The sequence below is a fragment of the Cryptomeria japonica genome, unplaced genomic scaffold (assembly GCF_030272615.1).
Source record: "Cryptomeria japonica unplaced genomic scaffold, Sugi_1.0 HiC_scaffold_1632, whole genome shotgun sequence".
Lineage (NCBI taxonomy): Eukaryota > Viridiplantae > Streptophyta > Pinopsida > Cupressales > Cupressaceae > Cryptomeria > Cryptomeria japonica.
The window spans coordinates 3,597-16,569 of NW_026729971.1; the positions used below are offsets into that span (position 1 = coordinate 3,597).

At 32.8% G+C, this 12,973-nt stretch overlaps 1 protein-coding gene across 1 annotated transcript; it reads left to right on the forward strand.

The window, feature by feature from the left end:
- Window positions 1-8,374: 8,374 nt before the first annotated feature.
- On the forward strand, window positions 8,375-11,172 carry LOC131051183 (G-type lectin S-receptor-like serine/threonine-protein kinase At2g19130). The gene has a single exon (XM_057985576.2). The coding sequence runs from the start codon at window positions 8,553-8,555 to the stop codon at window positions 10,965-10,967; it is 2,415 nt and encodes an 804-aa protein (XP_057841559.2). The 5' UTR covers window positions 8,375-8,552; the 3' UTR covers window positions 10,968-11,172.
- Window positions 11,173-12,973: the final 1,801 nt, after the last annotated feature.

Genomic DNA, 12,973 nt, shown 5'->3' on the forward strand with positions numbered 1-12,973 from the left:
TCTTTTTTATTCCATTTTTCTTGAAGCAAATAAAAAGTAGACATTTCTTATCCATTTTGCATATATTAACATAGAGATCCAATTTTTTCCAACATAAAAGTATTATCCATTTTGTAAAAAAAAATCCTAAGAGGTCTGAAATCTTTGCTAGGAAAAGCAAAGAAAATATCAACATTATTTGACCTTTTCTCTTCTAAAATAATGACATCTAACATTTCATGATCATTTAACATTGTAAAGGAATCAATAGATTGATTACCTTTCTTAGAATCTCTTTGTTGACTTTCTCTAATTTAAAAGAACATAACACTCTCCTGGACAACCATATGTTCTTATAGAACCAAAACAATTTAATAAGGCTTGTTCTAATCCTCATTAACATTTCTCTCCAATCTAAATCCGAAGACTTCTTCATGATTATACGCTAGAGTAGGTAGGTACCACCACCAAAGCACTAAATTAACAAAACAACAAGACTGAAAACATAAGAGAAGAGAGACAAAAGATTAGATGAGACTAAAACACATGATTAAAAACCAAAATATAATTAACATCATAAAATAGAAAACATAATCAAAAGAACTAAAAACAAAAATAAAAATAACAAGAAGATAATCCAATAAAAACAAAACAATAATTATCAAATGACTTTTCAAAATACTCAAATATAAACATTTTAAATACATCAGTTATAAAAATCATTCCAAAGTAATGCTCATATAGAAATCTCTAATGTTCTTTACATAAATATATTTAGCATATCTTTACTTGCATTCTAAATTAGTATTAGGGCATTCGAGGTGTCACACCAAACGATCAAGTTTCAACTCATAAATATAAGGAGGATTTTTTTTTTCGTCGTTAGTCCTATGTTGGCTTCGGTAACATACACTAGTGACTTTAAGAAAATCTCATTAAATGTAAAACAATTTGGCATTATTGTCTTAAATTTAATGGAATACGCCTGTCTACTGATGAACCTATCTTTATACAAAAACCTTTATAAGCATATACAGTTAAAAAAAATGTAGAAGTTAAAAGTAGATATATTTTAGTCAGAGTATATGTTTGCTATAAAATTATTTACATAGTTAAAAACAATTTATCAAGGACTCCAAATTAGATAGTAATGACATCTTGGTGAGCTTTGATGTAGCATTCCTCTTCACTAAGGCTCCTATTCTCGACTCCATTGATATTGTCAAACACAAGGTTAATGTTGAGATTGCCACCTTGGTCGAGTTGTGCTTAAGATCTGCATTCTTCTCCTTCCAAGAAGTGATCTATGAATAGGCTGATGGGGTAGCTATGAGCTCCCCCCTTTCAACAGTCATAGCCAACCTTTACATGGAGAAATCTGAGGAAATGACCCTCTTGTCTTACCTACTCAAGTCGATGTGGTGAAAAAGATATGTAGATGACACCAATGTCTATTGGCCACATGGTTTTGATAAATTGGAAGAATTCCACAAGCACATCAACAATATTGCTCCTTGCATTTACTTCACCATGGAGCTTAAGTTTGACAGCCAATTTCCCTTCCTTGATGTTTTCTCATCAAAAAACTTAATGGCTCTCTCAACCGTTGGGTGTTTCGTAAAGCTACCCATACTGACTTGTACATCCATTCCTCTTCCGACCACCACCCTAGCCAAAAAGTTGGCATCCTCAAAACCCTTTCCTTAAGAGGCTATCACATTTATGATGATGAGAAATTACACCAAGAGCTCTCTCATCTTTTCCAAGTCTTTAGGATGAATGGGTACTCGAACAAACAAATTTTGAGATTATTTTTTCAGATTTTGTTTTGTTACTTCATTTCTCTTCTTTTTATTGTTTTTATTTGTCATTAGTATTCATTTTTCAATTTTAGTGGTGTTTTGGTTATCTATTAATTTCATTTATTTTTCTCTTTATTTCTCATTTTATTTTATTTCATTATATACATATGTGTGTGTGTGTGTGTGTGTGTATGAATGATTGCATTTAATATAGTTATTTTAGCTCTTTTTTAATTTTATTCTCTTGACTTTCTTTTATTTTAATACCTATTTAATTATTTAGTTTATTCTCCTTCCTTCATATCTTTCATTATATTGTGCATCTTTTGTTTTTTATTTTATAGCTTTTGTCATGTTTTTTTTCTTTTAAATTTTATTTCATCATTTTGGTACTTCATTCTCACTCGAGTATTGAGCTTGTGTTTCTTTTATAACCTTTTATCATATCATTATGTTGCTTCCAATTCAATCATTTTCTATTTATTTTCCCCCCTTTTTTCATTCATTATTTACTTCCTTTTATCTCATATTATTACATTCCTCTATTTCATCTTATTTCTCCTATATTTATTTGTTATTTAATTTTATATTTTTTGTCTTTTGTCTTTTTTCTATTTAGTTGCAATTCATTAATTACTTGTTTCCTTATCATATTGCAAATTTTCCTTAACTTTATTTATTTGTACATTATTAGCTTATTCAAGCCGTGTATTTTCTTAATTATCCTTTTTTTGCCTTTTGTTATTTTTGGTCCCTCATCCTTTTCGTTCCTCATGTTCTTTTCCCTTTCAATATCTCCTTAGTGAGTCTAAGTTTACACTTTATTTTTACATCTATTGACACTCATACATCTTGATGATGGATCACAAAGTGTGATCCAAAACATTGATTCAAAAAAGAAAAACACAATCAATTCTAGAAACAACTTGAAGATTAACTAATGGATTGTGGAAATCTGATACCATTAAGTAAAGATTTCTTAATCATTTGTACATATTAACATAGAGATCCATGTTTTCCCACATACAAGAATTGTTCATTTTGTAAAAAAGAATCCTAAGAGACATGATTTTTTGCTAAGGAAAATAAATAAAATACTCACATTACTTAACCTTTTCTCTTTTGAAATTATGACATCTAACGATGATCATGTGAAAATTCAAAGGAATCAATTAAATTATTACCTTTTTTAGAATCTTCTTGTTGACTATTTCTATTTTAAAAGAACATAACACCCTCCAAGACAATCACATATTCTTCTAGAACCAAAACACTTTAGTAAGATTTGTTGTGACCTGAATAACAATTCTCTTCAATCTAAATCTTGAGACTTCTTTATGATTAGCTATTAGACTAGGTAGATTCCACCATCAAAGTACACTATCTTTTCTTATGAGGAAACAATACTAAAAAACACACACACAAAAAAGAAGAGATAAAAGATAAGATAAAACTAAAATACATAATTAAAAATCAAAACTTAACTATTTATCATGAAATAAAAAAGCAAAATTAAAAATACAGAAAAACAAAAATTATAAAATATGAATTTTCAATATAAATATAAATATCTTTTAAGTAAATACATCAATTGTAAAAAATATTTCAAAATACTTTATCGATATAAAAAAATCTCTTATTTTTTAGATAAAATATAATTAAGATAACTTGCATTATAAATTAACATTAGTGCATTCGTCGTGTCACACCAAACTGTAAGTTTCAACTCATAAATATGAGGGAAAAATATTCACCCGTGAGGTTCACGTTCTTTGAGTATCTATCGGAATTCGGAAATATCCAACTTAATTTCAAATGGCTTTCTCTTTCAAGCTTATCAACAGCTCTTTCAAATGGCATTTTTGTCAATAGTGGGCAACCTCTGAGTGGAGAATCTCACCTCTCACCACTTTATTTTTTATTTTAGTCGTTTCATGGGATCCGTGACGTGTTGGGGAAGAAAAGCAAAACTAGCCGACGGGCTTCAATTTGACATGGGTTTTACTCATTAAATTTCAGGCCTAGAGAGGACAAACTGTGAGTAATTTTTCCTTGATCAACATTTCAACGATAAACAATTTAGATCAAGAATCAGAGACTTCAGTGAAAACATTTTTGAAGTGTCCTGTTTGCTTCTCTATTTATCTTGCAGAAAGAAGGTAGCATGAAGATAGCTATAAATGAGTCACAATATAATTCCAATACCAAACATCTTAAAATAGATAATTTAATAATGCATTATTAGCTGCTTAAAAAATGACCAAAAAAATCTTTACCATAAGTGTGAAGACAATAATATTTGAGACTTCCAAAGAAAGAAGAACCCTAGCATTCATTAGGATAAAAAATATCATTTATTTTAATCTCTTTTTTCTAGCAGTTTTAAAAGCTAAGGTAGTAAAATCCTAATGTTAGAAGGAAATGTCACTAATTTCTATCCATATCAGAGAGGAACATAAAATAGACCTCTTTTATTGAACCACAGGATCTCAAAAGGAGACTTTCCCATTCTCCAATTTTTTTTTATAATGAAATTCTCTTTTGCATTCCATTACTCTTGAACCAAATAAAAAATAAATATTTCTTAACCATTTGCACATATTAATTCAAAGAGATCCAATTTGTGTCCCTATAAAACAATTTGTTTTCCCATAAAATCATTTTCCATTTTGTTAAAAAAAATCTTAACAAACACAAAATCTTTGTTGAGGTAAATAAAGAAAATTTCTACATTATTTGACCTTTTTCTCTTTTAAAATGACATTTAACATATCATGATCATGTAAAACTATAAAACAATTAGCAGGGTTTTTACCTTTGTCAGAATATTCCTATTGGCTTTCTCTATTCTAAAAGAACATAGCATCGTCTAGAACAACCTCACATGTTGTTCTACAATCAAAGCTTAGTAAGACTTGCTCCAACCTTTGTTAACCTTGTTTTCCAATCTAAATCCTAACACAACTCCATGATTATACATTAGTTTAGGTAGGTACCACCACCAAAGTATTGTACCCCCTCTTATAAAGAAACAAAGCTGAAAAAAAAATTAATCAAGTAACAAAACTTAAAACACAAGGAAAAAGAGATAAAAAAACTAGATAAAGCCAAAATATAATCAATCATTACAAAAGAAAAAATATATAATCAAGAAAATCGAAAACAAAAACCACAAAAAAACAAGATGATCAAATAAAAAGATAATATTGACCATAGAATGTCTTTTTGTCTCCACCGGACAAACCCTCTCCTTACTCCCATCTTTTAAGTATTCAATAATAGCACCACAACTTTTTTTATTTTGAATAGAAAATTCTACAATTTAAAATTTTATTGAATTATAATTTAATTTATAAAAATTTCTAAATTTTCTTTAGCATTTCAAAATTACTTATGTTAAATTTATAATATAAAAAAATATTTTTAAAAAGTAAATATATTTAAGATATTTATCCTAATTTGCATTCATTTGAGGTGTCACACTAAGCTTTCAATTTTTCACTCATAAATTAAAGGGGGATTATAAAAATATAAATTTTCTTGTAATTAGTTGCATATATCATGATTGTATATTACTCAGCCCAATTTCTAGGTAACATACGAGACTGTGCTCACAATCTTTGATTATCTTATCTAATCCTCATATATCTCTTCCCCAAATCATGAACTTTCATTATGTCAATTGTGGGGAATTGCTAGGAGGAGAATCTTGTCATTCCGTTTGACATGTTGTAGATGATGAATTTGACATGGATCTTATTTTTTTAGTTAATTTTTTGTGAAGATTCTTTATTTAAAATTATTCTTTAAAATGTGTGAATAAATTTTAATTAAAAAATATCATAAATTAAATATATATCTTATTATTTGATGAAAAAAATGTTAAAAAAATAATACAACCATTAAATTTAGGTGCAATACTTGAGAGGCATTAGTAAAACAAGTTTTGGATTGTCTACTTGCTTCTCTATTTGTCTTTCAAAAATAAGAGATAAAAATCCCTATCATATGTGATAGATTGCAAAAAATACAAGAGAAAGGATTTGGAAATGGCTATCTATGGCATATTGACATTAAAGTGTGTTGAATGTTTTCTATTAGGTTTTGTCTTAATTGTGTTGGTGCACATAAGCAAGTGTTTAGAGGAAATTTCTAATGTCCCACAAGTAGGACACACTAAACTGGGGTCTACCTAACCACAAGAACAAGTCAAATCTTTTATTGTAATCACTAGGATCATGAAAAAAATAGATAATAAATTGTCTCTCTCTTTCAAAGATAATCTAATCCAAGAAAATTTAATGCATGGAGAAAAAATATTATCAATCACATAGTTAGCCAAACTCATTCTAACAAGTGTAATTATACAACCTTTACCTTTATATTGATTGAAAACATAAGAAAATGAGTTAGGCTAGATAAATTTAAGAACATATTCCAAAGAGAAAATAATGAACTTTAACTCTTGCAAGCATAAAATATCAATATTATTGATAGTTTAGAAATGTTTGTAATTCCAAATTTCCTATCATATTCCTCGACCCCCTTACATTCCAACTAACCATTTCCATATAAAAAAATAATTAAGGTCTGGTCTTTTCCCTCTACATAAATTTTCAAAACTAGGCAGGAGCTTAATCTCATTTTCAAAACCTACTAGAGTGTATAATTCAACAACCATCTCTTCATCACAAATTAAAGGAATTATGATAAGTTTTGCCTTCATCCTTAACAACATGTTATGGAATTTTACCAGAAGGTTGTTTGGTATCTTTTTGAAATAGATTAAGGGGATCATTACTACTATACATCTAGGAACTTTAGAATTAAAGAAGCCTTTCTTTTAAAGGAATTATAAAAATTTATGGATTTTTGGTTGGTAAAACCTTATTTTTCACTCAGCATATATTTCACATTATTAGAATTTTACTCAAAACAAAAGAAAGCCCCCACTAATTTTTTTTTTAAATCACAATAAATAGGGATAATAGAGGATGACACCCTAATTGCTATATTATCAAATTTAGCATTTTTACCTCTATTATTAGGAAAATTCATCATCACGTGTCCATCCTTTTATAGGAAAATAAAACTTCCAACCTCCCTACCAACTTATCTTATCAAAAAATCTTTATCATATAGTGGGAAGATAATAATATTTGAGAATTCCTTGGAAATGTCCAAAGAAACAAGAACCCTAGCATCCATAAGGGTAAATAATATTTTGTATCATCAATTTTAACTTCTTCTCCAATAGATATTAATATCTAAGGTAGTAAAATACAAACATTACGAGAAATGTCAAATTTCTATCCATCTTGAAGAGTAGTATAAAATAAATTCTTGTAAATTGAACCACACATTCCAAGAAAAAGCCCTAAAAATAGGCTTCCCCTCTTTCCAATTGTTTTGAGAAATGATTGTCTTTTTTATTCCATTGTTCTTGAAGCAAATAAAAAGTAAAGCTTTCTTATCCATTTTGCACATATTAACATAGAGATCCATTTTTTTTCAACATAGAAGTATTATCCATTTTGTCAAAAAAATCCTAAGAGGAATGAAATCTTTGCTAAGAAAAAACAAAGAAAATATCCACATTATTTAACCTTTTATCTTTTAAAATAATGATATCTAACATTTCATTCAATAGATTTATTACCTTTGTTAGAATCTCTGCATTTACTTTCACTATTTTTAAAGAACATATCACTTTCCGAGACAATCACATGTTCTTCTAGACCAAAACTATTTAATAAGACTTGTTCTAAGCCTCATTAAAATTTCTCTCCAATCTAAATCTTATGACTTTTCCATGATTAGACACTAGAGTAGGTAGGTACCAACACCAAAGTACTCTACCTCATCTTATAATGAAACAACATTAAGAGAAAAACTAACAAAACAACAAGATGCAAAACGTAAGAAAAGAAAGACAAAAGATTAGATGAAACCAAAACACATGGTTAAAAACTAATATATAATAAACACCAAAAATAAAAAACCACAATCAATAAAACTAAAAACAAAATTGAAAATAAAAACAAGATGATCAAATAAGAATAAAACAATAATTATAAAATGACTTTTCAAAATACTTAAATCTAAATATTTTAAATACTATCAGTTGTAAAAAACAATCCAAAACACTGCTCATATAAAAAAACCCTAAATTTTTTAGATAAATATATTTAACATATGTTTACTTGCCTTCTAAATTAATATCAGGGCATTCGAGGTGTCACACCAAACTATCAAGTTTCAACTCATAAATATAAGGAGGAAAACAAATTATCCTCGTGAGTCCTATGTTGGCTTCTGCTAACATACGACGAAGACTTTAAAAATGAACTCTATAGAATTCGACCCGTGAGGTTCACGTTCTTTGAATATCTATCGGAATCCAGCTTAATTTCAAATGGCTTTCTCTTTCCAAGTCATGAATTATGCATTTTTTGTCAATAGTGGGAAATCTGTGAGTGGACAAAGTTTAGTCGTTTCATGGGGTGGGTCACGTCTTGGGAAAGAAAAGTAAAACTAGCCCACCGGCTTCAATTTGACTTGGGTTTTACTCATTAAATTTATAGCCTAGAGAGGACCAACTGTGTATAATTTTTCCTTCATGATAAACAATTTAGATCAAGAATCAGACACTTCAGTGAATACATTTTTGGACTGTTCTGTTTGCTTCTCTATTCAAGATAGCATGAATAAGAGACAAATTTTCTGTTATATGTGATAGATTACAGAAATCACAGGAGAAAGGATTCGGAAATGGCTATCCATGGAATATCGGCATTCAAGTGTGTGGAATGTTTTCTGTTGGGTTTTATCTTAATTATGTTGGTGCACAGATGTGAGTGTTCACGAGACGTGCTTACTTTGGGAGAGTCTCTCAGCATAAACCAGACCATAATTTCAGAGAACGGTACGTTTGCGTTGGGTTTTTTCAGTCCCAATGGAAGCACCAATTTGTATGTGGGCATCTGGTTTGCCCAAATACCAGACAAATCAGTAGTTTGGGTGGCAAACAGAGAGGCTCCTCTACGAACCATATCTGGTGTTTTGAAATTGTCCACAGACGGTTATCTCAGTCTGTTTGATTCAGAGGGCCGGTCCCTTTGGTCGACAGAGAGAGCGCAGAAAGCTAAAGCGTCATCAGTTATGATAATGGAAAATGGTAATCTGGTTATGTTAGGCCAGCAGAACAAGAGTGAGAGCGTTTGGGAGAGCTTTGAACACCCAGGAGACACCTGGTTAACTGAGATGAAGATGTGGAAAGGCATGAGACTAACATCCTGGAAGAGCGATGTGGATCCAGCACCTGGGCCCTTCTCTTTAGGAATGGATCCCTCTCCTGGTAAGACCCAATTTCTGCTGCTTTACAACAACACTAAATCCTACTGGACAACCGGGGAGTGGGTTGTTGACCGTTTCATCTATGTCCCAGAGCTAACAATCTCTGGCAGCACACTGGTGCCCTCTGAGTTTGTAAAATATTCCCCTACGAGCATGTATTTCAGATACTTACATCCAGATGCAAGCCAGAGGATACCGCAGCGTCTAGTGATGTACAAGAGTGGAGATTTACGATCCTTTTATGGGTTTGCCAATGGTGAGTGGAACGTTGTTTGGTCGGCCCCGAGAGATATGTGCAACGTGTATGATATGTGTGGGGCGTACGGAGTATGCACCAGCCTCAACATCCAGTTCTGCAACTGCCTCCGCGGCTTCAACCCCAAAGACGACCGCACCTGGTATTCCCAAGAGTGGTGGGCCAGCGGCTGTGTTCGCCGAACTCCGCTCAACTGCTCCACCGACAGCTTCACGCAACTCACCGACAAGTCCTTCCCGGACAACGTAATCCCCTCCATGCAAACAAAACATGCAACGGTGAAGGAATGCACCGCCGCCTGTCTCACAAATTGCTCCTGCACCGCCTTTGCAATCACCAATTCCACTCCTCCCGCTTGCCAAATGTGGTTTGGCGATTTGTTAAACGTGCGCAATTCGGCTAACGCCAGGCCGTTATTCATCCGAATGGCGGCTTCTGAGTTGTCCGAGGGAGGGGAAAGCAAAGCAAAACGAACCACAATCCTTGCCCTTTGCATTTCGCTTCCTGTGGCGGCTATGGCGGCGGCGGTATTCCTGTTAGTTGTTCGTAAGCGAAGGAGATCAGGGCAGCAGGGCGGCGATGATGAAGAGCTGCCTGCGTCGCTGAGAATATTCAGTTACAAAGAGCTCCAGGTGGCCACCAAAAACTTCAAGGCAAAGCATAAGCTTGGAAAAGGGGCGTTCGGAGTGGTATACAAAGGTACTCTCCCGGACAAAACGCTGGTCGCCGTGAAGAAGCTGCAAGGATCCGGGCAGGCAGAAAAGCAGTTTCGTGCAGAAATAAGCACAATCGGAAACATTCAGCACGTCAATTTGGTGATGCTCCGGGGGTTTTGCTCTCAGGGTTCTCGAAGGTTGCTGGTTTACGAGTACATGCCCAATGGGTCTCTCAGCTCCTTCTTATCCCAAAAGTCTGCAGCCGAGGGCCACAAGGTGCTCGACTGGAAGACTCGCTTTCAGATCGCATTGGGCTGTGCAAGAGGACTGTTTTATCTCCATGAGGAATGCAGAGATCGTATCATTCACTGTGATATAAAGCCCGAAAACATTCTGCTGAATGCAGATTTCTGTCCTAAGGTGGCTGATTTCGGGCTGGCAAAGCTTGTGGGGCGAGACTTCAGCCGCGTCCTGACGACCACAAGAGGAACTCGTGGGTACTTGGCGCCTGAGTGGATCTCAGGGTTGCCAATTACTCCCAAGGCCGACGTCTACAGTTATGGCATGACCCTGCTCGAGATAATCTCTGGTAGAAGAAATATAGACTTAGAGATGCAAGATTCGAGCAAGTACTATTTTCCCACCTGGGCTGCCAATCAAATTCACGAGGGAAATGTGATGAATCTTGTTGATCAGAGGATTTCAGGCAATGCCGATTTGGATGAGGATGAGGTTAAAAGAGCCGCTTTTGTGAGTATAGTGTGCATCCAAGAGGACGAGAGCGTGAGGCCCAGCATGGGTGAAGTAGTTCTGATGCTGGAAGGGAAGATGGAGCCTCATGCACCCCAACTGAGCGCCTCTCTTCAGGTGCTCGTCCACCGCCACGCAGGCGCTCAGCAGACTGATAGTTCCATATAGACATAAATTAAGGTGCTACATGATTACGGCTTAAGAAGCTTTTACTAAAAACATGTAGATTTTATAAGTAGTTAAGGCGTTATGGAACCAGAAAATGGATTATAGTTTAAACTAAGGGTTAGGGGTGCACGAGGCTCCATCTTAAGGGTTGGATATAGACATAAATTAAGGGTTGCTTGCAGTTTAAGAAGCTTTTATTGAAAACATGTAGATTTGATTAAGTAGAAATCTGAAATAAATTATTACTTGAACAAATTTGATCATTTTATTTAAGAGTTAGAGACTGTAGTTTTTCTGAATATAATATGTTCTTAATGTTAATTTTGTGGATCAGAATTAAAATTTATCTTCTTCTATGTATTATCTATCACTGAATTGTTGTATAAATCTGATTGTCTTCTTTTATGTTGCAGGAGAGGAGGAGCATTTTTATTTCAATGTCCATTCTCACACATTTCATTTGGTATATGTAGTGGGCTGGGTACGGTCAAGCGATGCCTTGACCGGCCATGTCTTTTGGACATGTCCGATCAAGGCATCACTTGATTGTGACCCCTCACGATAATAAATGTTTGAATGAGAGACTTCATTTATCTCTCATTCAATCATTTATCTTACCGAGGCTATCATGCATTAACACTTAAGGATAATGAAATTATTATTTAAATGCTATTTCTTGTAATTTATTGTAGTAAATTTGATTCGATAATTTTTGGATTAAAAATGTGTAGTTTTGTGAATATAAGATGTCTTGAATTATAAATTGACATTATTATTTAATGAAATGTTATTTCATGTAATTTATTGTAGTAAATTTGATAATTTTTTGTGAAAATCATATATTAATATTTTATTAAATTTTAAATCACATCAATAATTATGTTGAAGGCATTACTTAGCATTACTTATATGAACTAAATGTATCAAATGTTGAAATACTCTCCTTACAGTGCAAGACGATAGAATCTATTTGGACTGTCCAATCTCCAACATAACACATACGTTTTGAAAAAGCGCATGAAACACAACCCATGTGAAGGAGAACACTTCTAATTTTTTTCAAAACTCTCCTTCCTATGGGTTGTGTTCTAGTTGGCTAGATAGCCACTTACAATTGCAATTAAGAGTTAAAAATCTTAAAGCCTACCTAGGTGGAATTTTCATGACTCTCAATCACATAATTAGCTAAACTCTTTCCAACAAGAGTAATTATACTACATTTACCTTTATATTGATTGAAAACGTAAGAAATTTAGTTAGGCTAGATAAATTTAAGAACACGATCTAGAGAGAAAATAACCAACCTTAATTCTTGCAAGCATTAAATATCAAGATTATTATTAGGTCGAGAAAACTTTCTTTTAAATCAATCATAAAAATTATTAGAGTTTGGGTTAGTAAAAGGCTATTTTTCACTAAGCATTGCTCACATTATTAGAATTTGGCTCAATTTAAAATAAAGCCACCACTATTTTTTTTATTTTAATCACAATCAATAGAAATAATGGAAGATGCCAGTTTACTTGCATTCTTATCAACTTTAACATTTTTACCTCTATTTTTTCTTTTGACACTGAGGGTATCCCTATGACCTAGCCTAGCGAACAAGGTGAGATGAGGCAAGACTATCCCCTAGGGGTAGGATCCACAGCCCGCAAGCAATCCCCCTCTTAAATCTAGGAAGGGAGTCAAACCAACATTTTTCACCTCTATTAAGATTAGGACAACTCATCAAAAAAAAATCTCAATCCTCCAACCAACTTATAAAAAAATATTTATCATATAGTGGAAAGATAATAATATTTGAGAATTCTGTGAAAATTTCCAAAGAAATAAGAATCCTAACGTTGATAGGAGTAAAGAATATTTAGTATCATCTATTTAAAATTTCTTCCCCTATAGATTTTAATAGATAATGTAGTAATATACACACATTAGGAGAAATATGGAAAATTTCTATCCACCTTGAAGAGGAATAGAAAATAACTTCCTTTAATTGAACCATA

Excerpts from the sequence above, each read along its gene's own strand:
- LOC131051183 (XM_057985576.2), top strand. The coding sequence starts at position 8,553 with ATGGCTATCCATGGAATATCGGCATTCAAGTGTGTGGAATGTTTTCTG.